This window comes from Trichoderma breve, chromosome 3 (genome assembly GCF_028502605.1).
Source record: "Trichoderma breve strain T069 chromosome 3, whole genome shotgun sequence".
NCBI classification, from domain to species: Eukaryota; Fungi; Ascomycota; class Sordariomycetes; order Hypocreales; family Hypocreaceae; genus Trichoderma; species Trichoderma breve.
Genome location: NC_079234.1, coordinates 5,461,573 through 5,487,660, shown reverse-complemented (window position 1 = coordinate 5,487,660; position 26,088 = coordinate 5,461,573). Strand labels below are relative to the sequence as shown.

The 26,088-nt window shown below is 52.5% G+C and overlaps 5 protein-coding genes across 5 annotated transcripts; 3 read left to right on the top strand and 2 right to left on the bottom strand.

Annotated features, from left to right (window-relative positions):
• Positions 1-11,024: 11,024 nt before the first annotated feature.
• On the top strand, positions 11,025-12,634 carry T069G_06055 (homeobox domain-containing protein; the record flags this gene model as incomplete). Its single annotated transcript, XM_056173265.1, has 2 exons — positions 11,025-11,330; positions 11,420-12,634. 2 exons carry the CDS (start codon positions 11,025-11,027, stop codon positions 12,632-12,634), a joined length of 1,521 nt encoding a protein of 506 aa, XP_056030123.1.
• Positions 12,635-13,966: 1,332 nt separating this feature from the next.
• T069G_06054 (DNA replication regulator SLD3 domain-containing protein) lies at positions 13,967-16,884 on the top strand (the record flags this gene model as incomplete). The annotated part of the gene is made up of 6 exons (XM_056173264.1): positions 13,967-14,152; positions 14,217-14,699; positions 14,757-14,900; positions 14,960-15,690; positions 15,743-16,269; positions 16,325-16,884. 6 exons carry the CDS (start codon positions 13,967-13,969, stop codon positions 16,882-16,884), a joined length of 2,631 nt encoding a protein of 876 aa, XP_056030122.1.
• Positions 16,885-17,178: 294 nt separating this feature from the next.
• On the bottom strand, positions 17,179-19,097 carry T069G_06053 (TRAPP trafficking subunit trs65 domain-containing protein; the record flags this gene model as incomplete). The annotated part of the gene is made up of 2 exons (XM_056173263.1): positions 17,179-18,812; positions 18,884-19,097. The coding sequence occupies 2 exons, from the start codon at positions 19,095-19,097 to the stop codon at positions 17,179-17,181; spliced, it is 1,848 nt and encodes a 615-aa protein (XP_056030121.1).
• A 465-nt stretch (positions 19,098-19,562) lies between these two features.
• Positions 19,563-22,215, top strand: T069G_06052 (FF domain-containing protein; the record flags this gene model as incomplete). The annotated part of the gene is made up of 7 exons (XM_056173262.1): positions 19,563-19,706; positions 19,803-20,876; positions 20,928-21,023; positions 21,078-21,194; positions 21,260-21,483; positions 21,547-22,027; positions 22,093-22,215. 7 exons carry the CDS (start codon positions 19,563-19,565, stop codon positions 22,213-22,215), a joined length of 2,259 nt encoding a protein of 752 aa, XP_056030120.1.
• A 700-nt stretch (positions 22,216-22,915) lies between these two features.
• T069G_06051 (ABC transporter domain-containing protein) lies at positions 22,916-25,065 on the bottom strand (the record flags this gene model as incomplete). The annotated part of the gene is made up of 5 exons (XM_056173261.1): positions 22,916-22,951; positions 23,011-24,341; positions 24,409-24,823; positions 24,914-24,938; positions 25,046-25,065. 5 exons carry the CDS (start codon positions 25,063-25,065, stop codon positions 22,916-22,918), a joined length of 1,827 nt encoding a protein of 608 aa, XP_056030119.1.
• Between the last annotated feature and the right edge of the window lie 1,023 nt (positions 25,066-26,088).

Below are 26,088 nucleotides of genomic sequence, written 5' to 3'. Positions count from 1 at the left end.
TTGGCCAATCGAAGCGGAAGATTGCGAGTTGAGGGACAAGCAGGATAAGCCGGCAAATTCACAAGTCTCCATCCATAGGATAGGAAAGAGTCTGCGCAACTCGAAGCGATAGAGTATAACGCCCGCAGCATGTGTTCGTACATACGAGTAGTACCCCGGGGAACTCTTCAGACGGGTCTCGGGCGCCCGGTTTGTCATGCGTGTCATGTCATGCGTGCCCCTCTCTTCACGTATGTCTCAGGAGTCACTTTTCTCTTGCGTCTTTTCGGGTATGGCAATCCTCTGATGAAGATCCCGCCCGGCTCAGCATGATCTCGCATGCTCTTTTTCTTTCGACAGAAGATACAGGGTAATACAATTGGGAGTCCTGGGATAAAGACAGAAATCTGTGGCAACATTGGAACCCTCCCCCACCACCCCCCTTGTATGCTCTTTTTCTTGCGGACCGATCATTCTGTGGACCACGAGTAGCCACGATGGCGTGAGAAAGGGGGAACTGCCACACAGCACGACTTTTGGATGCAAAGCTGACTGCGCAAGTGGGACAGGGCATACCATGCTCAAGGCTCGAATGTAAGGCGAGGCTGGTTTGTGCTACTACTCGTATTAAAGCAGTGCTGTGCAAGTGATTGTGAGGTTGCGGGTTTTCGATAACTGGCGATTGGACAGGTTAGTATACTCACCAGGTTGCGAGCAAAAGCCCCCATTGTTGGGGAGGGGAGGACAGTCAAACAGATGCAACCACTGATCCCGTATGTCTCACAGATCTCCAGTGATACACATGCAGATCTTGATTTCTGCTCTGTGCGACGTACGGAGCATCTGAGAATGTCTTGATATTCCATGCAAGGTCCCGTGCGAGGCGAGACGAACGCAGGTTCTCGTATCATGCTATCGCCTACCTACCCTGCACTTTCGGAAGAGACTTGGCTCTCGGGTATTCTGAAAAAACAACTTGTGCCGAAAATGCCGTGCTTGACGCACTTCACTTGATATCCCACATGGGCGCAGTAGGTTGCAGCAACTCGCCCTCGCTTCTGGGTCACGTCTCATTCACAGGCTTACGCTCAAGGTTCATGCAGTTGCCGCCCGTGCGGTGGTTGGCTCTCGTAGCCCGCGCTTGCATCGCGACACTTTTGCCGGAGCCCACTTGTAGACGGCGAAGGGCCACTGTGATATGCTTTTTGACGCCCTCCTCTCCAGCACCGCTACGCATCTGCACGAGTACCCCGAGGCTGAGACGAAACACTGCTCGTAGCTGAAGTGGGATCCCGAAAGCGTGACACGGTTTGTCCTGGCCAACAAGCTTCGGAGGCTTTCCCCCGCCCCTCCCGGGTATAGAAGGGTATCCTGACTTCTTCAGAGAGCTTCGACTTGGAGTAGTAGAAGCAAGAGAAGGCGCGAAAAGGGGGGGAAGGGGGTCATGTCGTGAGGCTGGATATCTATCCTATCGTATAAATGCACGCCCTTTCTTGTTGAGGAGAAGACTGCTCCAGTAGGACGGTCAATCGGTCAATTCGTGTGTACCCGGCGTCCAACTAGAGTCGCCGAGTCAAACTGGCGCTCTCTGGTGCCACTGTACTCGTACGTGGTGATATCCCCACACTCAGGAGATCCCGGGCCTACTTTGGCGGGCAAGGGGGCTTGCTGGTGCTTGTCCAGTGCTGTAGTATCGGGGAACCAACCAAGCCAGAAGAGGCTCAGGGCAATATAAAGTACACGTGGGATGTGCGCTCTTAGGCGTGAACCAATGGAACCGTGTGCGTCGACCCCAAGCTAAAGCGGTTGGGCGGGCACAGCCGCTTCAGCGTATTTCGCCAAACTCGCAGACTTTTGCTCCCCCCCTATACGAAATAAGTGCCGTTTGATTGCCATTATGCGCAACCCAATGCCATTGCCGCCAGCGAGGAGCATGTAAGAACCTAGCCATATGCCCAAATAGAGCGTGTCCATGCCCGCTGCAGCGGCGGGTGCAATTTCGAGCTCCCTAAAAGAGACGCAGCTGAGATCGAAACAAGACATGGCTCCGAGATTCGGCGTGGGCTAGAACGATAGTATGCAGAGCATTTTTCGTCTCCTTGCGCCATCAATCGCGCTATGGTCTCTTGCCATGTGGGAGCCTAAAAAAATTCTCGGGAAGCGATCTGACTGGCCAAGATGCGAGACTGTAGCTCCTCGGCTAGCCGATTCTGAGGGCTTCCCCCATGCTCCTTGCTTGGAGAGATGTATCGTTGTCCAGAAACATACATATCTTGAAAGTTTTCGAGTAAGAGGCTTGAAGCAAAGCGACCGAAATGTTTGCGCCACCGCCCACTTGAGAGTTGAACCCCTGAGCGGCCTGGGAGGAGCTAGGCAATTGCAGCATATTATTGGTGTCTGCGCAGGCGTAAATCTCCGGGAGGCTTGCAAAGTCGCAGCTGAGGGCAGATTCGAGAACCAAGATGCAGATACGCTGTACGGCATGCATTCCTGTTGTGGTCACGGTGGTGGTGATGATTTCGGATGATTTCGCTTTTAACTCTGATAGTAAAATTTTCTTTTGCGACGGCAGTCTGTGTTAGGGAGAATAGCTGTGCGGCGTACTCCGTAAGACTGGTGCAATGTGCAGTACTAATGCGTTATCCGCTACCCATGAACGCTTGTCATCTCCGAGCGGCATTCGTCGGAACACCGCGCATACTGTAGGTGAGCAAGCACGGGATTCGTTGCTTTGCTTGGCCTCCAAGGTTAGGGAGAGAAAGACGGAAACGAACAAGCTCGAGGGTCGTGCCGCCGCGAGGCTTGTCAATCCAACGACGCTGGCACCTAGGTAGTGCTCCAGCTCCAGCTATGTGGTTGAAAGTGGCAGCGTCTGCTACACTGTGGTTGCTCAACAGGGCAATGAGCGACGCTCGCAAGTCTCGATCGAGTCCTCAGCAGACAGGGATCGCGGTTCCATCGCACGTGGCCGCCCGGACCACCAAGGCTACTAATCTCCCCGTCCCTGGCCGCGGGGACTTGAGTTGGCTTTTGTCTGTTCACGCCCTTTGCAGTCTCCAAACGACACGCCCCTTGCCTTTGGCTCCCCGCCCGTTTGCTGTGCTCTAGAACCTGCCTGCGCTGCCTCCGCACGGCTCCATCCTCGTAGGTAGATGGGGAAAAAAATCAGATACGATAACCCAGCGACAAGCGTTGAAGGCTGGAACCTGCACTTCGCATTTTGCTGAGTTGGCAGCGGGAAGAAAGCTCAGAGAACCTGCATGGCATTCGTGTCAGATTTGGCCAAAACAAGGACGCAATGTACAGAGAACCTGTGCAACTTCTTCTTATGGCCCTGCCGCTTTGATGCCCCGCATCGCCCTCCCACTTACGCGCCGTGAGAGTGGGCGAGTGCGTGCCGAGATGCTTCGTTTGCGGTATCTTGGTGATATGATGTTATGATGTCCAATTACTTGGCAGCGCTTCGTGCCGTGATGTGAACTGCAAGAGACCGCCGTGGTAATTCCGCGAGGTTGGATTGCGTTGTCCCTTTCGGGCCATCTGCGTCCTCACGCCACTTGTTGGTGCTGGCGGCGGGGATGCTACTTGCACGGCTGTTTATCACCCTCCCCGCCCATCTTCACCAGAAGAGCCCAGCCCTTTCTGCGGTTGCACTTACTCGTACGCTGCCCCATTCCATCTAGATGTGTCTAGTTCCTCCGAGAGCATCATGCAGATGGTGGAATGGAGACGAGCACATGTGAGCACCGTGATCAACTCGCAGCTCTGCAGTACACCTGCTCACATGACAACATCGACTCACCAAATCGAATGGCGTCCCAATACCCCTGCTTGCTTTGATCTTTCTGCGAGGGGTAGACGTCGCCTCTCCGGCTTGCTTCCTTTTTTGCTGTGAGTCAATAGATCTGTGCGATGAGAAGCTCAGCCGCTTTTCGGCTTCTATTTCAAGCCATCTCGCCACCCAGCGGAAATCTAGATAGCTAGGCAAGCCTCCCGTGAGCAGCGACCACGTCAGATCCACATTGCTGGTAGGAGAGCTCTTCTCGAAAGCTTTAGCTACATCCTCTCAAACACGCCGTTGTCTCGCGTTGGGGACAATTCTCGTTCACTTTTCTCCTCTCCTTGCTTTCTTGTGACTAAAATTTTGTTTTCTCTATTGGTATACCCAATCGGTCGAGTCATTGATAACCTAAGAAAAGAAATTTAGCAAAAATACTATCCTCGGTAAAAGGAGGTGGCCGTGTGAGACGGCCCTGGCTAGATATCAGGCCAGCATCAATCTGTCACCATAAATCCGAAGAGAGAGAGAGAAAAAAAAGGGTCTCCCTCGTTTGTACTACTACCAGTAATCCAGATCTTTGCGGCAGGGGATGGACCAGGCCGAGGAGACTAGGATGTTCAGCTCGAGAAGTGCTAGTTTTTAAGCCTAGCGAGCAGATCTGTGAAGCTTGTTTTCTCCCCTCTCCAATATTCTGTCAGTCCTGTTACTCCTACCGAAGGCCAGTGATCGAGACCGATAAATATCTGCGGGGCTGAGCTTCCGAACCCTTGGATAAGACCCGAGCGGCCTACAGTAGTATCATGCGCCGGCCAGGCCCCGCGGATTTTGGCTTCCCTCTTCCTTGCAATGCATCTTCTTCCCCGTACAGCTGTCCAATGGATCGACGCCCGGTAGTCGGGTTGGCTGAGCGTGCATGTGGCTTTTGCTTTGGGAAATTCGACAGCATTTTAGGCACTAGAGGGTGTGTGCCGCGTCACACCCAGCAACGCAAAAAGACGCCATTTCAGGCTTGGCGAGCTTTTCTTCCCTCCCACATCCAACAGGGGACCTCAGGCGCGCCGCCAGTGGGATGTATGCACACCACCTGGGCTGAGCAGAAAATGAACAACTCATCGGCTGGCCTTCTTTCAAATCAATCTTGGCATGCTCGATCTGATAGCAAGACGGGAAGTGACTGTGATCTACATCCAACTGGACGTTGGCCAAGTTTGTACCAGGACAAGTAAAGTAAACGCGTGCTTCGCTAGAACATGTTGATCGTGGAGTTTTCACGTCGTTCTCATCCCACCTGTATTCCCCTCTCTCCCTTTCTTCTTTCCTCTCCTTTCTTTTCTTTCTTTCTTTCTTTCTTCTTTTTCTTTTTTTCTTTTTTAGTGAAAACAAGCACTCTGCAAGGGGGTGTTAAAAAAGCCCTTAATACGGAGATCTCCGGTGCTCTGTAGCCGCGCGGGCGTACAAACAACCACGGTCGAGGCCTGTCTCTGAACTTAGCATGCCAGGTACCAAGCACTTAGCTTGTACCACTCCATGCTTGTACATAGACATATTAAAGCTGCAGCTAGCTTCTAAGATAGGCCAGCGTTCCAGAGCGCTGGGCCTGGCCTCATCGAAAGCAATGAGTTGGAAGGCGAAATGGGGCACAATTGTAGCTAAGAGTTAGGCTGCGACACAGGAACATGCCCTGCCTCAGTTGCTGTCAGTTGTGAGTTTTTTTCTGATGGGACGAGGCGCCCCGACAACCCGAGCTCCTCAGAACGACTCCCCCACATCCCGACTAAGAGTCGACGGCTTGGTTCTCCCTCAACACAATTATTTTGTAACCGTAGCGTTTTGTCAATGAGATGAATGAAACTCGTACTCCACGGTCATCTCATACCAGCTAGCCCCCCGTTCGTATTCCCCTTGGTACTCATAATGTCGATAATTGTACGAGTAGATATCTTGTCTCCTGCGATCGGTTCTTCTCCTGGGGTGCCATTAGACGCCAACCCTCACCGGAGGCCCGCCACTATGAACTCGGGCTGCTGTCTAAGGCGGCGGCTGAAATTGGTGGCCTGATCTTTTGCGGTAGACACTAATAGCACACGCAGTGCTGTGCTGCTTCGGCATCCTTTGCGCAGACTGCAGCCGCTGCATCAAATTAGCCGTACAAAAAAAGACGAACGAGGCGACCTGAAAAAAAAAAGGGACAGTCTTCTTGTAGAATGTCTCATTCAACACACTGACTACTGCCGCAACCTAGGGGAGTGTAGATAGAGATGTTCGGCTGCCAACTGCTGCATCATCCAGCCTTGGCTGATCGGCACTCCAGTTACCCTTCTTGACCAGAGCAAAGAACACATCCAGATCTCTGGGTCGAGACCGCTCTGTTCGGCACCGCCGCCGCTGCCGCGCCATATTTTCTTTTTTAAGCCCTTTCTCCCTGCCTATGTTCGGCTCTCAGTGTAACAGCGGCTGGGGAGACGCAGCGATTAGCGCCCCATCACTTCCAAGCACTCGGGACCAGTGAGCTTGTAAGGCTGATGGCTCTCATTCTGTCTCACTCTGATGATGGACCACACTTGGAACCAAGAATGATTTCTTCCATTTTCGACCAGACAAGTATAGTAATAACACTTTGTCTAAAAGGATGTCGTTTGGAGGCCGCTTGAAGGGAACGCCCCCGACCAAATTAGCCTGCTCTGCCGATCCGAGTAACCTGCGAACTTGGCAATGTTGGAGAACTTGTAAGATAAGGAGCAGGAAATAGAGCAACCGTGTGCTACACGTTCATTCAGCGGATCCACACTTATGAGACTTTTGCGCAGCTTGGAGTGATCCCTCCCGGAACGATACAATGTTATCTGTCAAGATTGTTCATAAAAGGTAGTATCTTTTACTTGAGTGCGACATGGACTTCAGCCCCAAGCACTAGGATGCTGATCGTGCATGGCCCTGCCGTCTACTGAACAGAAAACAGAGACATGCATATGATGTCGGGATGCACTTCATCCAAAAGATTTGGAGGTGGGCCCGGATGTAAGCCAGCGCCGAAACAAGACCCGGAAAGGATACACGTGAGTGAGACACGTCGTCCGGAGCTCTGCTCCGTGGAACTCTTTCGTACCGGGACACGGATGCTAGAGATCCAGAGCTGAATTGGGGTGGTAGGGGTTGCAGGACCAGACTCTTCTTGCACCTGGTCTGAGCGCCGCGTCACGTTGTGCAAGCGATTTGATGCGCATCATCTAAGCTCTAATGGAGCCTGGGCGTACTGAGAGTAAAACCACAGTCGGCCACTAGATTGGATATAGTTAGAGGTGGCGCTTCATCGTAGGTGACGGGCTGTTTTTCCTCAGCTGAAAACGCCAAAGTTGAGGGAAACGAAAAAGGAGCTTACTATTCTGAGTTAGCTGATTTTGGTGTTGGACACACCGCCAATGAGGATGCCGTAGGACAATGCGGAGAATTAGTGTGGTACAAGTGCCTGTTACTCGTCCAGCAATTTGTCAATGGTAGATGACGGTGATGTTATCGCTTAACCATATCCCGTGAGATCGTTCTGCTTTGTCACAATCCTTGCCAATGCCTGCATGGACAATTCAGCGAAGCGATGTTTACCAAAAAGATACCTACACTTAAAGATGTCCCATAAGAGAGACAATGCCACAGCGATGAGACGAATTCGCCAGCCGAGACGTTAATTGAATCAGGTACCAGAGCTTTCAACTATCCGTGACTGATTCTCTGGTGAGATTTGACACCGACGGGACCGAAATGGAAATTTGAATGCCGCGGCGCTAGGCTTCGTGGCGTCTTCCATCTTCTGGCGGTTTCCCGTGCTTGTATATGGTGGGTAGTTGAGGCCAAGTTGACAGCTCAAAGGGAACCATCTCATCTCTGGTGAGATGAAAGAAAAAAAATGATGGAGCTAAGCGCTTTGCCAAAGATACTGCTTACCTGTACTCGTACTTGGCAGTTCTGAGACAAATGTGGTTGTGAAGCTGGACCAGACAACGAATCAACATGGCAACTCAACGCGCCGAAATAAGCGAAATGGGTTGATGAAAGCCACAGCGCCCAGCCTGGGTTTAGGCTGGCTCGCCTGAGTCTGCGACTGGGGTAGACCTGCAAGGATAGAGGACTGACAGGCTGCTGCTGAGGTGTGTGATGGTCCCGAAACAGGCAAAGCTCCGCGACGGACGGAGGCTCGGAACGGTGGGGTTGGTGGCTCCGAGAGCCCGATCCAACCTCTTTGGGGAAGGGTAATGGCTGCCAGAGAGGAGTGGTGGGTGGCCGAGATAGGGAGCGTGGATGTGCCACGAGGTGAAAATTCCGCATCATGGTGTGTGTCCACTCTAATCGTGAGAGCTCCTAGTCATGAATGTACTCGGACATGGGAGGCGAGGCTGATTTCTGTGCAACTGTAGGAACATCAAATGTCGTCACCTAGCCTGAAAATCTCATTAGCAGGGAAAAGGCGGCTCGATGGTTGAACACGATAGTTCAGCTCGGGATGGTTGGGGCGATTTGATACCTACGAGCACTCCAGCCGTTCCTTGGCCTCTTCTCTTCTGTATCCCGAAGCATCAGAGCACTGGCTGTGTTTGCAGCCGCCATCCCAGCTCCTTTAGGCTCTGCATCTTGGTGGCTAAAGTCAAAGTGGCAGGGGGTGTAGCGCCGTCGTAGTAGCAAAGTCCAGTCACCGGCGCTTCTCTGGCGCGTGGCAAGCTTGGCTCGGGAGAGGTATGCCCAGGATACTTGACAGTACTGTCTCGTTTTGCCGAGCTTCGTAAGAACGCACAACCTGGGGAGGGGAGTGGGCAAAAATGGTGGGCAAAATGGCGGGCAAAAAGGGAAGATGAGGATAAGGACATAGAGGTAGTCCGGATGGGCCAACCGGGTGCATCCGGGTGCCACGGGCCAAAACCAGCCGGTCTCTTGGTGGGCAAAATTAGCTTGAAATGATCAACGCAAATTCACGGCGAGCTGTTGTGTGAGGTGAACGGGATCAACACGAGGATGAACACGAAAGATGATGTTAGGATAAAAACGCAGATAATGCAAGCGACTGATGGCCGGATAATGATACACCGAAGAGGGATTTATTATTCTCCTTCATCATAGTACCTTCCGTATCTTAGGGACTGGGTAAGTAGTTGCCCTCATGGCAGATCAACTTATGTTGGAAAGAACCAGGGTAGGCAGGAGCTGCACCAGGAAGGAGCAGTCTGCTTGGCTGCAGAGTACCGAGCCTGTGTACCGGCTGCTGTGACAGAACTTCATCTTCATCTTTGCACCAGAAACACAAATCAAATTCTCGCAACAGCACCAGCAGCACAGGATTCGTACCAGTTGCAACGCCATCTCCAGCCTAGTTGGCCGACCTGATGGATGGTTCATCCCATCCGTCCTGTCTCTTTGCGTCTTAGGGGCAGACGCTGGGCAGCCAGCCGCCTGCGGTGTCCAATTACAGCGAGCGATGCCCTGGAACCTACCGACAGCCAGGATGGACAAGGACATGGCCTGCTGCACCACAGCACGCGAGCTGCTGTGCTTGGGAGCCTTTTAAGGGGATGTGGTGGGAAACTGGCTGTGCTGGGTGGATCTGACACCAGTTTGGCACCAGAGTTTGGACTTGAAAGGCCCAGAATCTCAGTGTGGGCACACCGTCGCATGTTCCAATTGGCAAAACCTACGCACCTCCGCCCGTCCGCTGTGAGATGCTTGATGGGGAAGTTTCCGCTGAAGCTTTCATGATGGCGGCATGTTGTACATGCACTGGATATTTGGTACCTGAGCGGACCTGAAAAGAACAGACACAGGCCAAGTACTGTTTGCACATGCGGCTCAAAGACGCATTTTCGTCCCTGTATGAGTATGAGTATGAGTATGAGTACCGATAAGTGCTTATACATTCCAGCGCCAGCATCAAGGTGATTCCCTGTGGCATCTCCTATCTCCAAGTACGAGTGCCAACTAACTAGGTATTCATTAGAGGCCCGTTTTGTCGTCCTCCCTAGCCTCGAAGGGTTTTGCACCGGTGAGATTATCATGTCATCACGGACCGCGTTTGCACCCTCGTCGTCTTCCTTGGCTACCGCGAAAGGCACGCGGCATCCCGCCGCGATCCCACCAGACCAGAACTCGCTATGCAAGCGCACGTCCACTTTGCTTGAACTCGAGCTCAAGCTCATCAAATCTCATGGCTAGATGCTCGCGCACGCCCCTCGGAGCCCTGTCAGTGCTGCACCTCCGTCGGTTTCTTCCCCAGTCCCACCGCACAGACCGAGAGCGACTCGCAGACTTGCATCGGACACGACGACACACGTTGGCGTGGTGGCGGCTGCGAGCCTCTGCATCCACGGGCAACTTGTGCAGCCATTTTGGCGGTCGTCGGAACGTACAGCGACACCCTACGCTAGCCATGCCCAGCTGGGCTCTGTCCTGGGTTCTGGACCCGGACCTCTGGATGGCTCTGGGCTGTGGCTCTAGCCTCGAAGCCTCTAGCCTTGGAGGCTGCGAGCGCTCTGGGCGCCAAAGTCTGCACAGCGCGAGTCCCGGCCCACCCAACGCGCAGCTGATGCTCTGATGCACCCCCCGTCGCTGCTTGCTGCTGCCCTGGAGTGGCAGGGCTCAGTGCCAGGGGTATCGGTGCTGTGCCCTGATCCTTGCCCCCTGGTCTCTGACCGGGGTGATGCCCTCACTCGCAGTACAGTACCGTACCGAGTACGGAGCAGCCCATGGAGACACCAAAATCCGCCACAGATGCGCGGGCGGGTCGACAACACCACTACCGAGTTTAGAGATGCGTATCAAGGGCCTCTGCCTCTAGCGAGTACTTGTATCTACCTCCGCCCCTCCGAATCTGTTCCCGGATCTTGTCCCTCAATGTTTCTGCCCGCTTGCTCCGACGACGACAAATCCCCTTAACAAGGCCGAACAGAGTAACCTGGAAACAAAGTTCAGGAAAAGCCCTTGTCTCAATAACCCCTTCTCCTTCTTCCTCTTAATTTTTCTCTTCGTCGTCACCATCGCAATTGATACCATTTCACTCCCGAGGATCGTCCTCATCTACCCCTCGCCGCCGGCAGCATTCCCATTTATATAAACCAAACGACCATTGCTTGCCATTCCTCGATTCCAATCTGAGTCTACACCTCGGCGTCCTGCCACATTTACAGCGCATAACCGACTTTGGCGTTAACCAGATTACGCAAGTCTCAAGCTGGAGCATAATCGTCATCAAACTTACCACGCCTCGTGTGGTCCCTCAACAGAAACCATGGTTCACCATTCTCAATCGGAGTGGCCGGCTTGGACCTATTCCGTCGCTGCCGCTGACGACTATACACAATATGCTCAGATCCCAGAGTATCCATTCCTGGCGGAATCTATGAAAGCCTACCAGGCACAACATAACCATCTTGTTCACAACCAGCAAATGTCGCGAACAACGGAATCAAAGCCGCGACTTTCAAAGGAGGAGGTGGAAGTTCTTGAGGCCGAGTTCCAGAAAAACCACAAGCCCAACAGCAGCACAAAGAAGGCCTTGGCCGAGAGCATGAGGGTTGACCATGCACGAATCAATGTAATTAAACCTGTTCCCCATTGACAATTATATGAATACGAATATGTATACATATACATCTACATTGCAGTTTGCTGACCATTAGCTAGAACTGGTTTCAAAACAGGCGGGCACGAGAAAAGAAGGAGAACAACATTCGAGAGTACGAGGCTAGACAACGAGCCGAAAAAGAAAGGACAGGCGGAGAGATGGGCCTGCAGGGCTCTGATCGTAAGCGTGACCTAGTTGCTTCTTCTGCTCCCTTTCCCGAGCCGCGACAGGCCTCGCAAGCCAAAGAGCAGTCCCCAGATGCCCCTTCTCAGCTCTCGACAGCATCTGGGAGCTCCACCGATGCTTACGGGACAACACCGCCTGTTACCCCCCATCTCGGCTCTGCGTCTTCTCTCGTCTTCCACCGTGCGAACACCGAAGATGATGCCGTCAAGGTAGAGTCTCCCTCTCCCGCGGCCGTAACCGACATGTCTTTCGCCAATGTGTCCGCCTTGGACACGATGCTCTCTATCGAAAACACTTCCGACGAGTATGCCAACGAATACCAGGAGATGGATCTTGAGCGGATAACAGCCTTCTTGGATCAGACTGGCATCCCGAGCAGCCCCAGCAGGCAGCTCAAATCCCCCTGCCCGGCAGACATCGCCTCTCGCCGCAACCGTCAAACTCCTCAGCTATTGTTCAATGGCCCTCGAAGCTTCTCGGGCGGCCCCAGAACTGGCATTGATACCGCTAGACGCTCTGAGCAGGTTGCTTCCATGCGTCGAGTTGTTTCCACAGGAGCAGGACGAGTTCGCAAGTCGTCTGCCTCTGCTGCCACACCACGCAGCCCCTTTTTCCAAAGAAATCGCTCACCAATGGCCCCTGGCTCAGCGGCGCCGCCCACGCCAAACACCCCCGTCGTCACAGAGGCACAAAACGCCAACGGAGGCCTGTTCCCCCTGACTACCAAATACTCGTCGTCAGCCCTGGTTCAAGATCCTACATTGCGCACGCCGCCGACGACACCCGCCTTTTTGGAGAACTTTGTGTTCAATAACAATGGTGCCTCCTACACCATGGGCAACTTTGGCGCAAGATCATTTTCCGACGATCTTGATGGATCAATTCACGGAACGGCAGCGGACTACGATGCTAGTATCAAGGCCTGCTCCAGCCAGCCCACAACCCCCATGTTTCCTTACCAAATGGGTGCTGGTTACTTCTCCGGCTATGCAGACAACTCAGACTATAACTGGTCCTTTTCACCACACAGTGGCGAGTCGGCACCAGAGTTTGCCATTCCCTATACCTCATCTATGAACATGCTTTGATTTTGGACAAGCAAACAAAACACTACCCAGAGCTGGATGCGCAAAGTTCGTCTCAGTTTCTTCTACATCTGGCTACATGCCCATATTGCATGCTCTCATTTGAAAATTGTGCTTGCAATTCTGTATACTATAAACAGCACTGGCTGTTATTTTCCTTTGTTTACTCTTTTCTTTTTAAAGCTTGGTCTAGCGGTTTGCATATACATTAGCATTGGACTGTACTGTATGGGGAGCGGCATTTTGGATTCTAAATTTTGAGTTATGGAAGCAGTTTTATGGTGGGAGATTTGTATTTTCCTTTGTTATGACTCCGGTACTACTGGATCCTGATTGTTTGGTGCCCCCATTGGGGACATCTCTGTCCATGTTTGGCGCTCTGGCGTGGGATTGGGACTGAAATACCCCAGGGTTAGAAGTGATTAGGAGTAGGACGAGATAACTACGCATACTACGTGGCCTTTTTGCAGTTGAATAATGGCAAAATACCTATGATATCTATACCAAAGTGCAGTATAAGCTTCCTCTTCTGTGTGTATGTGGTATCATATCCGACTTCGGCGCTTACTGACCAACGTAAACTCGGCGTTATAACTTGGAACAGGCAGGTACTAAGATGCCTACTACTTGTAGATATATTCGCCAGTTACACACAGGATTTCTTATATCGACCATTGCGTCGATGCACTCCCCTAAGCTGTCTGACTAGGTACATTGGTGGTAAGGTAGGTGACATTACTCGACCTTGGGCAAATAGGTCGGCTGATGCCGCAGTCTCAAAGTCAATCGAAAAAACAGCCAATCAATGACTTCCCAGTTGATAGCCACCACGAGCTGAGTCTGGTTCAACGGTTTGTCAAAAGGTTTGCGCCACTAGGAACGGCTGAACAACCTCACTAAATCAAGTTTCTAAACTACTACTAAACGGAATTGGTATGCATCCAACTTTGTACATGAGAAAAATGCGAGTGAAAAAGAAAAGAAGGTCGGGTGTGAATTTACGTATGTACTCATACAGCTTCCAGGGTCAGGGTTACAGGTTACATGGGTGCAGAAAATAGATGAAGAAAAAAGGAATCTAAGGGAACGACGTCACAGCCTTAATCCTTAGCTTCTGTTTAGCGAAGAGCACGTAACGCGCTTTGCAGCAGCCCCACCTCTTCTTAATGAAGAAAGGGCAGAACAACATCCCTTCGATAAGGCGTCTGAGAAGTGATCGAGGCTCCCTTTGTGCGTGTTTCTGGCGGCATCTTTATTGCATTTCCTTTCTCTGCTCCCTTATAAGCTTGCTTCCTCCTTTGATAATGCCAGATCGTGAATGATCGCCAGCTCTCCATGTCCTCGTCCGCGTTCCTCGACGCCTTTGAAGACGCGTCGCGTGCGCGGTCCGGCATCTTGACGCCCACTTCCGAAGGCAGCTTGAATCGCCAAGATGAAGCTTCTTCGCCGCGCCGCGATGCGAGGAAGTCGGGAGTGGCCGTCACCATGGAGCAGCTGCTCAAGCCATCAATTGCTGTAAAGGTGAATCAAGTTCACCCCAAGTCTCGCACCGCTGCGTTTGCTCACTGCTCTTGACTTTCCATAGCCACATCCACCTAATTTGCATATCCCGCCCCGCGTCCTGCACCCGTTGATGCTTCTGCCTCGCGAACACCTGCCGCTGGCCTATATAGACTTTGCAGCTTCCAACGGCGATTTCCCCCAGTCTCGGTTTTACGAATCCTACATCCATATTCTCGATCTCGAAAGCCGGCTGGGCCCCGCGCCCATTGTGCTCATCGCGCGCAATGAATTGAGGGGTACCACCTACGCCTTGGAGCGACAATCCAATGGGCTGTACGTACTTTGCAAGCTGGGGTCATGGGCGGACTTGGAAAGCCTGGCGCAAAATGCCACAGCCGTCAGATATGAGCGCCTTTCTCCCGTGAAGACGGAGCGAGTCGAGCGCCCCGATATCGAAGCACTTACAACCCCTCAGCTGCATGTCGAACAGAAGAAGAAGAGGGCTGCCATCGAAGCCATCCAGTCGCAAATGAGGAAGCGTGTGAGATCCCAGTCTGTTTCGACTGTGGGAATCTTGGCCAAAGAAGAAGAATCACTGGAACCCGAATCATTGCTGTCACAGCTACCGTCACCCGACTTGAGTTTGGAACAGCTTCCGCTGCCGGGATCTGAGGACCAAGCCAACCCCGCTCCCATAGTTCAGGGTGCAGACGATATTTTTGACAGCATCAGAACTCATTATTTCGATGCGCTGTACAAATCCATGGTAGGTCGCATATATGTACGGAGCTATTGTACTGTTGATGGCTGCTCACACGGACGCAGGGATCCCTTGCGTACTTTGCCAAAGGACCACTATCACGAGCTCGATCGACTTTCCACTTAGATTTGGAATCGAACCTGGACATGGCCGATCTGATCGAATTCTTGAAAAGTCTCATCCTCACAACCGTCCAGATCGACAAAAAGTATCGCGAAACAATTCCTGAGATTATTACCAAGCTGAAGGACCGGATTGAGAGTTCCGATGAAGGTCGCAGGCGCAAGCGCAAGCCCAAGAAGATGAAGCTTGGCAAGAGTGGGCTATATCCGCTGGAGGATGAAAACGTTATGCGGTGGTGGGCTGCGAACAAGCCAGAGCCAAATGATGAGGCTGCCATCACCTCGTCACAAGTCAAGTCTCATGTTTCCATCCTGCGGACAAGGGAGACTAAGCTGCAAATGATCCTCATCATGGAAATCCTTGCTCTGGAACCTCTCAAGGCTGCTGGTGAAAGCGGCGAGGCGATTCTGCCCACCCTGCCTGGAGCTGCCGATTCTGGGGACCTGTTGGAGAATGCTCTGCACCCTCAACCGAAGAAGAGAAACAAGCACAATCTTCCAGTGCTGCTGGATGTCCACGCTGATCGGCTAACTATCTGGCAATCAACGGCGAGCGATGAGCAGCTGCTGCTTGAAGACGCACCGTCTTTGCAAACGCCGCTGGACGGTAGCCTGGAAAAGAAAGCATCGTCCGAACCTTTGAGAGACTTTTGCGTCGATGTTATTGTACCTTTGTAAGACTTGGTATCAACTCCTTGATATAGTTGGACACTAACCCTCAATTAGTTTTTCTGCACGCTTGCCTGATCTTTGCGACTCAATCAACCGGAAACTTGGAGGTCCTGTGATTATAGCCCCGGCAAAGTCCAGGGCTATGAAGAAGCCTTCAGGCCTGCGAGACCAGAGGCCTGGTGCTGCAGCTAAGCGGCCTCAGCCCCCGAACGCCCGCAAGACGCTGCAGCGCGCCCTCTCTACGGAACAGCAGAACCGAAGAAGTATCTCGAGGGGTCCCAGTAACGCCATCGCCCTTTTGCGGTCAGCCACCTCTACCACCCTTCCGACTGTTAAGCGGGAGAGCTTGGATTTGTCAGGGCCCATGTCATTGCTTCCCGACTCTCAGAGAAGGGCCCATTCACTGTCCCGAAGCAGCAGCATGAACAACCTGTTTGATGCCAGAGCTAGTAAAAAGGCTGAGGTGGATGCTGAGCTTAAGGAGGCCATTTCTGCCTTGAGGAAGCCCAATCGAGAGGTTGTAAGCAAGGCAATGGCGGAGGCAGATGAGCGTAGAACGTCGGCCAATTTGGCCATCAAGAGTAATTCAACTCCCCCAATTTGCAACATGAACAAAGTGCTAACGAACTGTCTCAGAACCGAAAAGAGCACCCCCGAGGAGCATTCCGGCTTCAGCTATTCAGGTTAAGGCCACACCAGCAAATAATCGGTTCAAGAACATGATGCCGGCCAAGAAGGCAGAGAGCCGAATATTCTCTGAAGGTTTTGATGAATTAATCCCCCCATCTAGTGTGACGGCCTTTGTTCCATCTACAGGCAAGAAACCTGCTCTCAGGGAGCTGTATAAGCGCAGCCCATCTCCAGTGATGGATGCAATAGGCGACACACCGACGAAGGCTTCGGCGAAGCCCAGCTTCCTACGCCGACCGTTAAATGAACAGCCAGCATATCCTCCTTCCTCTCCCGCCATACAGAGAACGCGGGCGCCTGAAGATTTCGTTGTAACGGATAGCGTGGTTAAACCTGCGAGAACCAGATATGAAGCTCCCGACTTGATTGAGACGCCGATCAAGAAAAGCACACAGCAGCGGCTTGATTTATATGCTACTCCTCAGACAAAATCGCAGGAGCCAAAGGGGAAGAGCGTGTCTATTTTTGAGAGACTTGGATGGGATGACGACTTTGATGATTTATGAAATGGGAAATTTCTTATGCGTTCTGGCGAGCATAGTGATTACATGCATTATACTATTATATCCCTGGGGTGTTACTGTACTGAGTATCAATGACTTCTTTTCTTTTGGGGGGTTTCAGTGGAAAAGACAGCGCAGGGCGTGTGGCAACGGCGTTATGAAGCACTATGGAACAGTTGGCATGAAACAAGTATTCGTTACACATGGGCATCATGCCCATGAAGGCATTATTTTGTATACATCATTAGCATGGTCGTAGCAAGATAGAGCATGAGATGAAAAGATTTGTTGCTAAATTCAGGCGGCCGCCGCCAAGGGTTCTACTATCATGGTTGGTAAGTCTCCAATATCGACGTGCTCTTGTGATCCCAAGTCAACGACCCGGATGGCTTCGAGGCCGACAACACCCTCTTGTAATGCAAGAAACTGCAGCTCTACGACGTGGCATGCACCCGGTGCCACGGGGCCAACACGCGTATCGGCACTGAGGCAGATGAGCTCTGATGTCTCGAGCGTGGCGCTCTTCTGCAATGCGTGGATCACGTTCTCGTCCAGCACGGCGTCTGCGATTTCCTTGTCCCCGCGGCGCCGGCCGCTGCTGGACGGGGGCCGGATTGGACGAACCTCGGCGCGTCGGCGCTTGGGCACGGCGACGAGGGCGAGCTTGCGCGGCGGGCGGGTGTTGTTGGCCTTGTCGGAGGAGCGGTTGACGACGTAGACGGTCCAGGAGAAGATGTCGCCCGGGTGGACGGGCGTCGAGGGCGCGGTGAAGGACATTGTGATGCCGAGGTCGGGTATGGAGGCCTCGGTGCGGTTCGTGGAGGCTTCCAGCGTGGGGAGGGCGTCTGGACGGATGGCCGAGGGGGATTTCAGGTGGGTGATGACCTGGGCGACGCTGCCGATGGAGAGCTGCGTCGGGCGGTGGGCGCGCTGGATGCCGGATTCCGAGGCGGTGCCGAAGCTGGGGTTGACGGGCAGGGAGAAGTCGAGGGCGGTGGTCCAGCTCATGGTGAGGCTAGGGGTGCAGACGCCCGGGATGACGAGGACGGAGGCGGCGATGGAGATTTCGAGGCTTCCCGAGGTGTCTCTGGGGAGGGTGGTCTCGGTTTGCTGGGGTTGGATGTGGTAGAGGAGCGTGATGTGGTCGTGCGAGACGCAGCTGAGGGGGAGGCTGAGGCCGGCTTCGTCATTGAGGTTCTCGACGGTGCCGTTGGGGGATGTAAGTCGGATGCTGTTCAGGAGAGCCTCGCATTCAAAGTGGGAGGTAAAGTCTATTTCCAGGAGGGCAACGATGCTCCGGCTCAGGGGTATCGTGTTGGGGCGAGAGAATCTTATTCTCGTATGCAAGACTGGGAAGACCTTGATGCTCAGCTGGGGCAGTGTCCGGAGGCGTGTCATGAAGTCTTGCTGCCGCGTGACGGGGGCCACTCTCGATACTCGCAGCGCCGACAGTCGCGGCTTGACGCCATTCAGGGCAAAGTCGTTGCTGAAAGACTCGAGCAGGTTGAAGCCAGACGGCAGTCCGCTTGGAAGATAGCCGACGTCTGGGGCGACGGGTTCGGTCCAGAGATCCGGGTCGAGGCTCGCGGACGCCGAGAAGACGACGGCCGGACTGTGTAGGCGCATTCGGGGCCTTATGAGGAGCACGGGTAGCTTCCACATGGCGTACACAAACCGCGGCTCTTCTTCTTCCTCCTCATCCTCGACATCGCTCCCGTATTCCCTCTTGTCCTCGATGACGAAGGGCTTCTTTGTCTCCTTTAGCCTCCCACTGAAGATGCTCTCAGAAGAGTTGGGAGAGTCGCGGCCAGGGACACTGCCATTGGCTACCTGAGCTTCTAGCGATATACTTATCCTACTAAGATGGTAGTCCAACTCTTTCCGCGGGAGCCATGGCGTCTTGAGAACAAGCAGGACATCAACAGTTTCATCTTTCATGTGAGTCCATGTTAGTGACTTGGTTTCATGAGCGGTGAGGTTGAGCTGGTTGCCGGTTCCATACCAAAAAATAACGTGTCTCTTTGCTCTATTAGTTCAGATACGGTCTTGGAGCTATCAAAGCCTTCAAGTGCCTTTTCCAAGTCAATGTTGGTCTCAGCCGGAACGAGATATGTCAGGTAAGAGTTGTTGATGAGGTCGGTTGCCGCATTGGTGGTGGATATGGTTAGTTGAACAGGAGTCAGCTGTCCGGGCGTGGAAGGATTGCGAGCTGACATGACGGAACAAAAAGAAAAATAAGGAGGTTCGTTATGGTCTCATGTATATAATTATAATAGGTGTTCGTCCTCTCTTCATGAATTATAAGATATAATAATACAATAGTAATTAATGGTAGGCTGGCAGTAATAATGAAATGACCAGCTCACTAAGCTCCAGCGTTGATAGACTCTCTCCAGCCCCCCTGATAAGCCACTACAGGGCCCAGCTGCAGCCCCGGTTATGCGGAACCCGGTTAGTTGCATAAGAACTCCCCGATGTGGTCCGTGCACGCTGGAAAGATGCGTGTCTCGCGCCATTGCTGTACCCAAGCTTGGTTCAAAATTTTGGTACGACAACAGCTTCAGGCCAGCATCGACTCCGCCATCGCCGTCGCCCGCGCTCATTGAGGCGTGCCCGAGACTTTGATCGCGAGAATCTACTCTTGAACGACGCTTCAGGGCACAATCTCCAGCGCCTGCAGGATGAACGGCTTCGCGCCTCCTTTCCCTCAGCCGGCTTCGGCCTGGCAAGAGCACAAGACGCCAGAAGGCCGGGCCTACTATTACAACAATGTGACCAAGGTGACGCAATGGACCAAGCCGGAGGAGATGATGAGCGCGGCAGAGGTGAGTTGTATCTTTCTGTTTCCAGCGTGCCTTATTCGAGCCACCTGGTACCGCTTAAGCTCGATGATGCTAACGCTATCTCTTTTTTTCCAACAGCGCGCTCTGCAGTCCCAGCCATGGAAAGAGTATACCGCAGAGGGGGGTCGCAAGTATTGGTACAATACCGAGACGCAACAGAGCTCTTGGGAAATGCCCGAAGCATTCAAGAAGGCTCTAGGTTCGACTGGTGGGCCGAGCAACCCCGTTCCCCAGACTACTCCATACGCACAGGGTGGCGGTTATCCAGCTGCAGGACATGACTATCAACGCGATTCCCGCGATGCTCGCGATTCCCGTGACAATCGAGAACCCTATCCCGAATCTCGCCAGTTGACATATGGAAATGATTCCAAGTCACAGCAAGCCTTCGTCCCCGCCACGAATGATCCGGAATACGCCACTCTCGAAGAGGCCGAAGCAGCTTTTGTTAAACTGCTGAAACGAAGCGGCGTCCAGCCAGACTGGACTTGGGAGCAGACCGTTCGTGCCATTGCTCGGGATCCCCAGTTTCGTGCTATCAGGGACCCAAAAGACAGAAAAGATGCCTTCGAGAAGTACTGCCAGGACGTCATCCTCCAAGACAAAGAGCGTGCCAAAGAGAGGCTGACCAAATTGCGTGGTGACTTCGAGACGATGCTGAAGCGGCACCCCGAAATCACCCACTACACTCGATGGAAGACGGCTAGACCTATGATCGAAGGAGAGACCATTTTCCGTTCCACTAATGATGAGGACGAGCGTCGCCAGCTCTTCGAGGAGTATATCATCGGTCTTAAGAAGGCTCACAAAGAACAGCAGGCTAGCCAGAAGAAGAGTGCCATGGATGGCCTGATCGACTTGCTCCCCAAGCTCAATCTCGAGCCATACACTCGCTGGGCGGATGCTAGAGACATCATCTCTGGCACCCCGACCCTCCAAGAAAATGAAAAGTATAGAACCCTCAGTCAATTTGACATATTGACTGCTTTCCAAAATCACATGAAAGGTTTAGAGCGAGCCTTCATTGAGTCTAAACAGGAGGAGAAGAGTCGAAGATTCCGCAAGGAACGCAAGGCCAGAGATGCTTTTAAATCCCTGCTAGACTCTCTCCGCAAGGACGGCAAGATCAATGCTGGCACCAAATGGAGTCAGGTTATTCCTCTTATTGAAAACGACGAACGCTACCTCAACATGGTTGGTCAGGTCGGATCTACCCCTCAAGAGCTCTTTTGGGACGTGGTGGAAGAGGAAGAGCGGTCGCTGCGCGGTCCACGAAATGATGTGCTCGATGTCCTCGAAGTAGGTTATTTTGGTTTATCCTCTTGACGTGATGCATACTGACTCGTTCGATAGGATAAGCGGTTTGAACTCACCCCAACTAGTGATCTTGAGGAATTTCTGTCCATCATGAAAGATGATCACCGTACGGCTAACATTGATCGTGACACGCTCGAACTTATTTTCAATCGCGTAAGATATAGCCCCCTCCTGTTCTCTAGATCTTCAGTCCGTGCTAACATGTTTCTCCTTATCAGCTGCGTGAGAAGCGCGCCTCGAAGCGCGAAGATGAGAGACAACCGGATCGACAGCAACGTCGGGCCATTGATGATCTTCGTGCTTATATTAAGCGTCTCGAGCCGCCAGTCGCGCTGAGCGATACTTATGAAAAGGTACGACCTAGACTACTGAAATCAGACGAATTCCAAGCAGTCACTTCGGAAGAGTTCCGCCGAAGTGCCTTTGAAAAACATCTCCGCAGGTTACGCGAGAAGGATGAAGCCGATCGTGCCTACCGACGCCACGAACGACCCTCTATCGAAAGAGAGGTCTCGAGGCGTGAAAGGGATCGATCTCGTGGCGAGCGTTCACATCGTGTTGGTGGCCGTGGCGGTCGGCGCAGCCGTAGTCCGGAGCCCGACGCGTACGAGGCAGACCGGCGAAAGGCGATTGCTGAGCGTGAGCGAAACCATCGCAAGTCGACCATGGCAGAGAACCTCTTATCGACTGACCGTGGTCGACTTTCGCCCCCGCCATCACGCCGTGAACGAGATCGTGAACGCGATCGTGAACGCGACCGAGATCGTGACCTGGATCGTCCCCCCCGTCCCAGGCGCGATGACGACGCCTTCTATGATCGCGAGCGCAGAGACCGGGAGGATGAGAGAGAACGTCTCTATCGCCGTCGCGCCGACCGAGGTTCGTATGATGAGCTCCCCTATGGAGATGAACGCCCAGCAGCTCCTCGACGTCGTCGACAGGAAGAGGAAGACGATTATGCCCGCCGGGATTCCCGGGATTCAAAGGTACGTGTACAACCACCATATTTCACATTCTTATTGAAGCCGTTTCTTCTCACACATTCGTACAGAGACTCAGGAGAGATCGATCACGTGAGCGTTCCCCCCCTCGTGATGGACGTCAACGCAACAGGACCCCAGAACCAGCCAAGGATGTTCGAAGCGGCAGCGAAGAGGGTGAGATTGAAGAATAATCGAGTCCTCGAGCCCGATTGCTCTCTACCCTCCCTCTCTGCTCTTGTCTGGCTAGTAAGCTTTTCTTTACTTGTATTGCTGGACTTCTTTCGCCGCTTTTTTATCCCCCCATCTCCGGAATGTAAGAAAATTTTATGTAGCTTTCAAACAAATGACTAGATCTGAACGTCGTAGTCAGGACAGGCTTGTTTACGAGAATAGCTTCGTGTAATTACTGTTGTATCAGGGTATATTAACCAATTTTAAGATAGCTGAAGAAAAAGTCTTTCTCTCTCTTCTCTGCTTTCACACATCTCTGTTATGTATCTGTACAAATCAATATTGTAACGATCCAAATCAATTTCTTTTATTCTGTAACTTGACAGGTAGCTATGAAAGAGTTTCCCGCGAGGTAGGAAACCTGACGACAGTCATCCTGCTTGATCCATTGTCCCTCCATCTGCAGAAGTGTTTCAGGTCGGTGGTTATATACACGCGTAATGGACCGCCTTCAAGCAAATTTCCCGCAGGACCAGACAACAGGGGATAGGCTGCCGTCGCCATTGTCACTCATCTGGGTCGTCATCCTCGCTGACGCCGTCCATCTGTAGTCCAACCTCATGGTCGCCTCCATCTATGCGAATTACAAGCGGAGCGCAAGAATGGATACCACAAACGTCTGGAAATGCATCACGTTGGTTCTGATCGTGGTTGCCCTTTTCAAGCACTTTCTTCGGGCTTCTCCTCCAAGAAGAACTGTAAAATGGAAATGTTAGTATAAAAAACATACAAAGTGTTAGGTCTATGCCACTTACGAAGTTGCCGCTCATCTTCTGCTCCTGGTCGAGCTGAGAGCCGAGCTTGTTGATACGAGGACGGAAGTTGCTTGGGTCACGACGGAAAGTGACATCCAGGTTCTTCAAGAAGGTGTTGCAGCCGGTGAGGAGGGACTCGGGCCTGTTGGCGTGGGAGTTAATACCGGGCTGGCCGTCAAAGACAATGACACGATCAGCAAGATAGGTGGCCATGATGAAATCGTGCTCGACGATAAAGGCAGTCTTCTTGGAGTGCATGATGAAACGCTTGATGACTCGAGAGGCGATGATACGCTGCTCAGAGTCAAGGTAGGCAGAGGGCTCATCAATGAGGTAGATGTCGGCAGGCATGCCCAGAGAAAGAACAATAGCAACACGCTGCAATTCACCACCGGACAGGTTCTTGACTTCCTGATCAATGAAGTCATCGAGCTTGAGAGGCTTGACGACATCGGTCTGGAACTGAGGAGACAGGAAGGCTTGCTTGATCTTCTTGAAGAACAGCTGGCGAACAGTACCCTCGAACTTGGGGGTAATGGTCTGAGGCTTCATGCTGATCTTCATGTCAGGAACAGAGCTCCTGCCATCAGGCTTGAGGGCACCGGCAAGAAGACGGCAGAAAGTGGTCTTGCCAGTTCCGTTCTCTCCCATCATGACGATGATCTCGGAATCGGTAAACTCTCCGGCATCAATGCGGAGCTTGAAGTTGCCGAGTGTCTTCTCCATCGCAGGGTAGTTGAAAGCACGGGACTTGTCAATGGCGAAGTCATCGGTAGCCTCGGCGAGACGGAACTGAAGAGACTCGTCACGGAATCGCAAGTTCTCTGTGGGGATGTGACCATCAAGGAAGATGTTGATACCTTCACGGACAGAGTGAGGCATGGTGACGACACCATAGATGGCAGGCTTTCCGTAGAGAACGCAGACGTAATCGGAGAGGTAGTCAAGAACAGACAGATCGTGCTCGACGACAATGACGTAGTCGTCGTCACGGAGCAGCGAACGGATCATCTTGGCGGCACTCAGACGCTGCTTGACATCGAGATATGAAGAGGGCTCGTCAAACATGTAGACATCGGCCTTCTGGACGCAAACAGTACCAATAGCGAAACGCTGAAGCTCACCACCAGACAGGAGAGTGATGTCACGGTCCATGATGTGCTCCAGTTCCAGGACGCTGGTCACTTCGGACATGTTTCCGAGCGTGTGGCGGCTCTCGAGAAGAGCCTTGACGCTCTTCTCCGGGCCACGGACAGCCTTGGGGATCTGGTCAACATACTGGGGCTTGACAACAGCCTTGAGATCGTCCTCCAGAAGCTTGGTGAAGTAGTCTAAAGTCGATGTTAAAAATACCGCTTGGAGATGGAATCTGTTACGGGTAAAATTTCGTTCACTTACTCTGGAGTTCGGAACCACGGAAGTACTTGATGACGTCCTCCCAGTCAGGGGGGTTGTCGTGGCGGCCCAAGTTGGGCTTGAGCTTTCCGCTGAGAATCTTCAGCGCGGTACTCTTACCGATACCGTTGGTTCCGACAAGACCAAGAACCTGGCCGGGTCGAGGCATGGGCAAACGGTGGAGCTTGAAGCTGTTGGGGCCATATCGGTGGGTGACCTGGCTCTCGAGGTTGGTGGGCAGGTTGATAATGGTAATAGCGTCGAAGGGGCACTTCTTAGGGCAGATACCGCAACCAATACACAGCGACTCGGAGATGAAGGCGAGGCGGGACTCAGGAGTGACTTCGATACAGAGCTTTCCACTGCGAACCACAGGGCAAGACTTCTTACACTCCTGACGACACTTGCGAGGACGACACTATTCGAAGAGGCCAGGGGTCAGCATATCTGATATCTGGCTGATAGCGGGGTGATCGGCGGGGCATGCAGATTTTCATCGTGAACTCACTTTGTCGGTGTTGACAATGGCGATACTAGATGCCGCAGGTTAGCAACAAGTCGAATATATCTCTAAACCGCGACATGACACGGTAGCTGGCATAGCAAGAGACAGCTAATGTATCTCGTCGGTGGTACCTACCGGGTGAGCTTGTCCGCCATGATGGAAACTTGACAGTCGGAGGTCTGTCTAGGGTAGCAATGGATTCGACTCGATGGTCCCCCGTGGGAGCTGCAAAATCTCAGCTGCGACTGTTGAACAGGATCTGCAACGAGGTGGCGCGCGAGAAGCTGAGCTGGGGAGTGCAGAATAAAAGGAAAAATCAGATTGACGGGGAGAGTGGGCAACTTTTAGCTCTGGAACAGCAAGGTGTGTGGTCATCAATTTTTCTCGCCCTGTGAATGGCGGGGCTTAGGCCCTTTTCTGGGGAGGGCAGCTGGGCGAGACGGACGATGTTAGCTGCGGCTCTGGAGAAATGTACCTGCGCTGGGAATTTAGCGGGGAGAGGGACCTTGTGGAATCTGTGGTGCTATCTTGGCTTGTCTTCCAAATGCATGCGATGGACATCTGACAAGATCAAGAGCATACTAGGTACCTTATACGTGTAGTATCAAGAGGCACATGAACAATAGAAGTTGAGCAAGAAATTGGCCAAATTATTGTGTCAGAGCACAAGATACTGATTGCGCATCAAGCACATTACCATGCAAATGCTCGTTGCCTACAATTCGAAGACCTCAATCCCTGGCGCCTTGTTCTTATACTTGAATCTATCACGCATTAACAAGACTGAACTCCAGTTTGATGGCTTTTCTTTTCCTTATTCTCGCCTCGCCTTTCCACCTCTCCGGAAACTTTCCAGAATTTGGCGCCACATTTCGACGAGATATCTTCCGCAGGAATAATTTTCGATGTAGATAGAACTCTTACTCTGTTTCCCAGTTGATGGCGGTTTATAGTTCCCACACAGCCCATCGGTATCTTCCTGGCTTGTAACATCTACGTACATCAACGCCCAACTCGTAGAACCTTATTCTGCCTCTTTTCTGTTTCCCTATCAACGGAAAATATGGGAAAATTCGGTAGTCTAATCTGGGGAGTATAGGACTCGAGTTCTCCCTTTGCCTTCTTTTCCTCCCAAACTACACCTCACATTCTCCACAGCAACAGCTGACTCTTCTCTC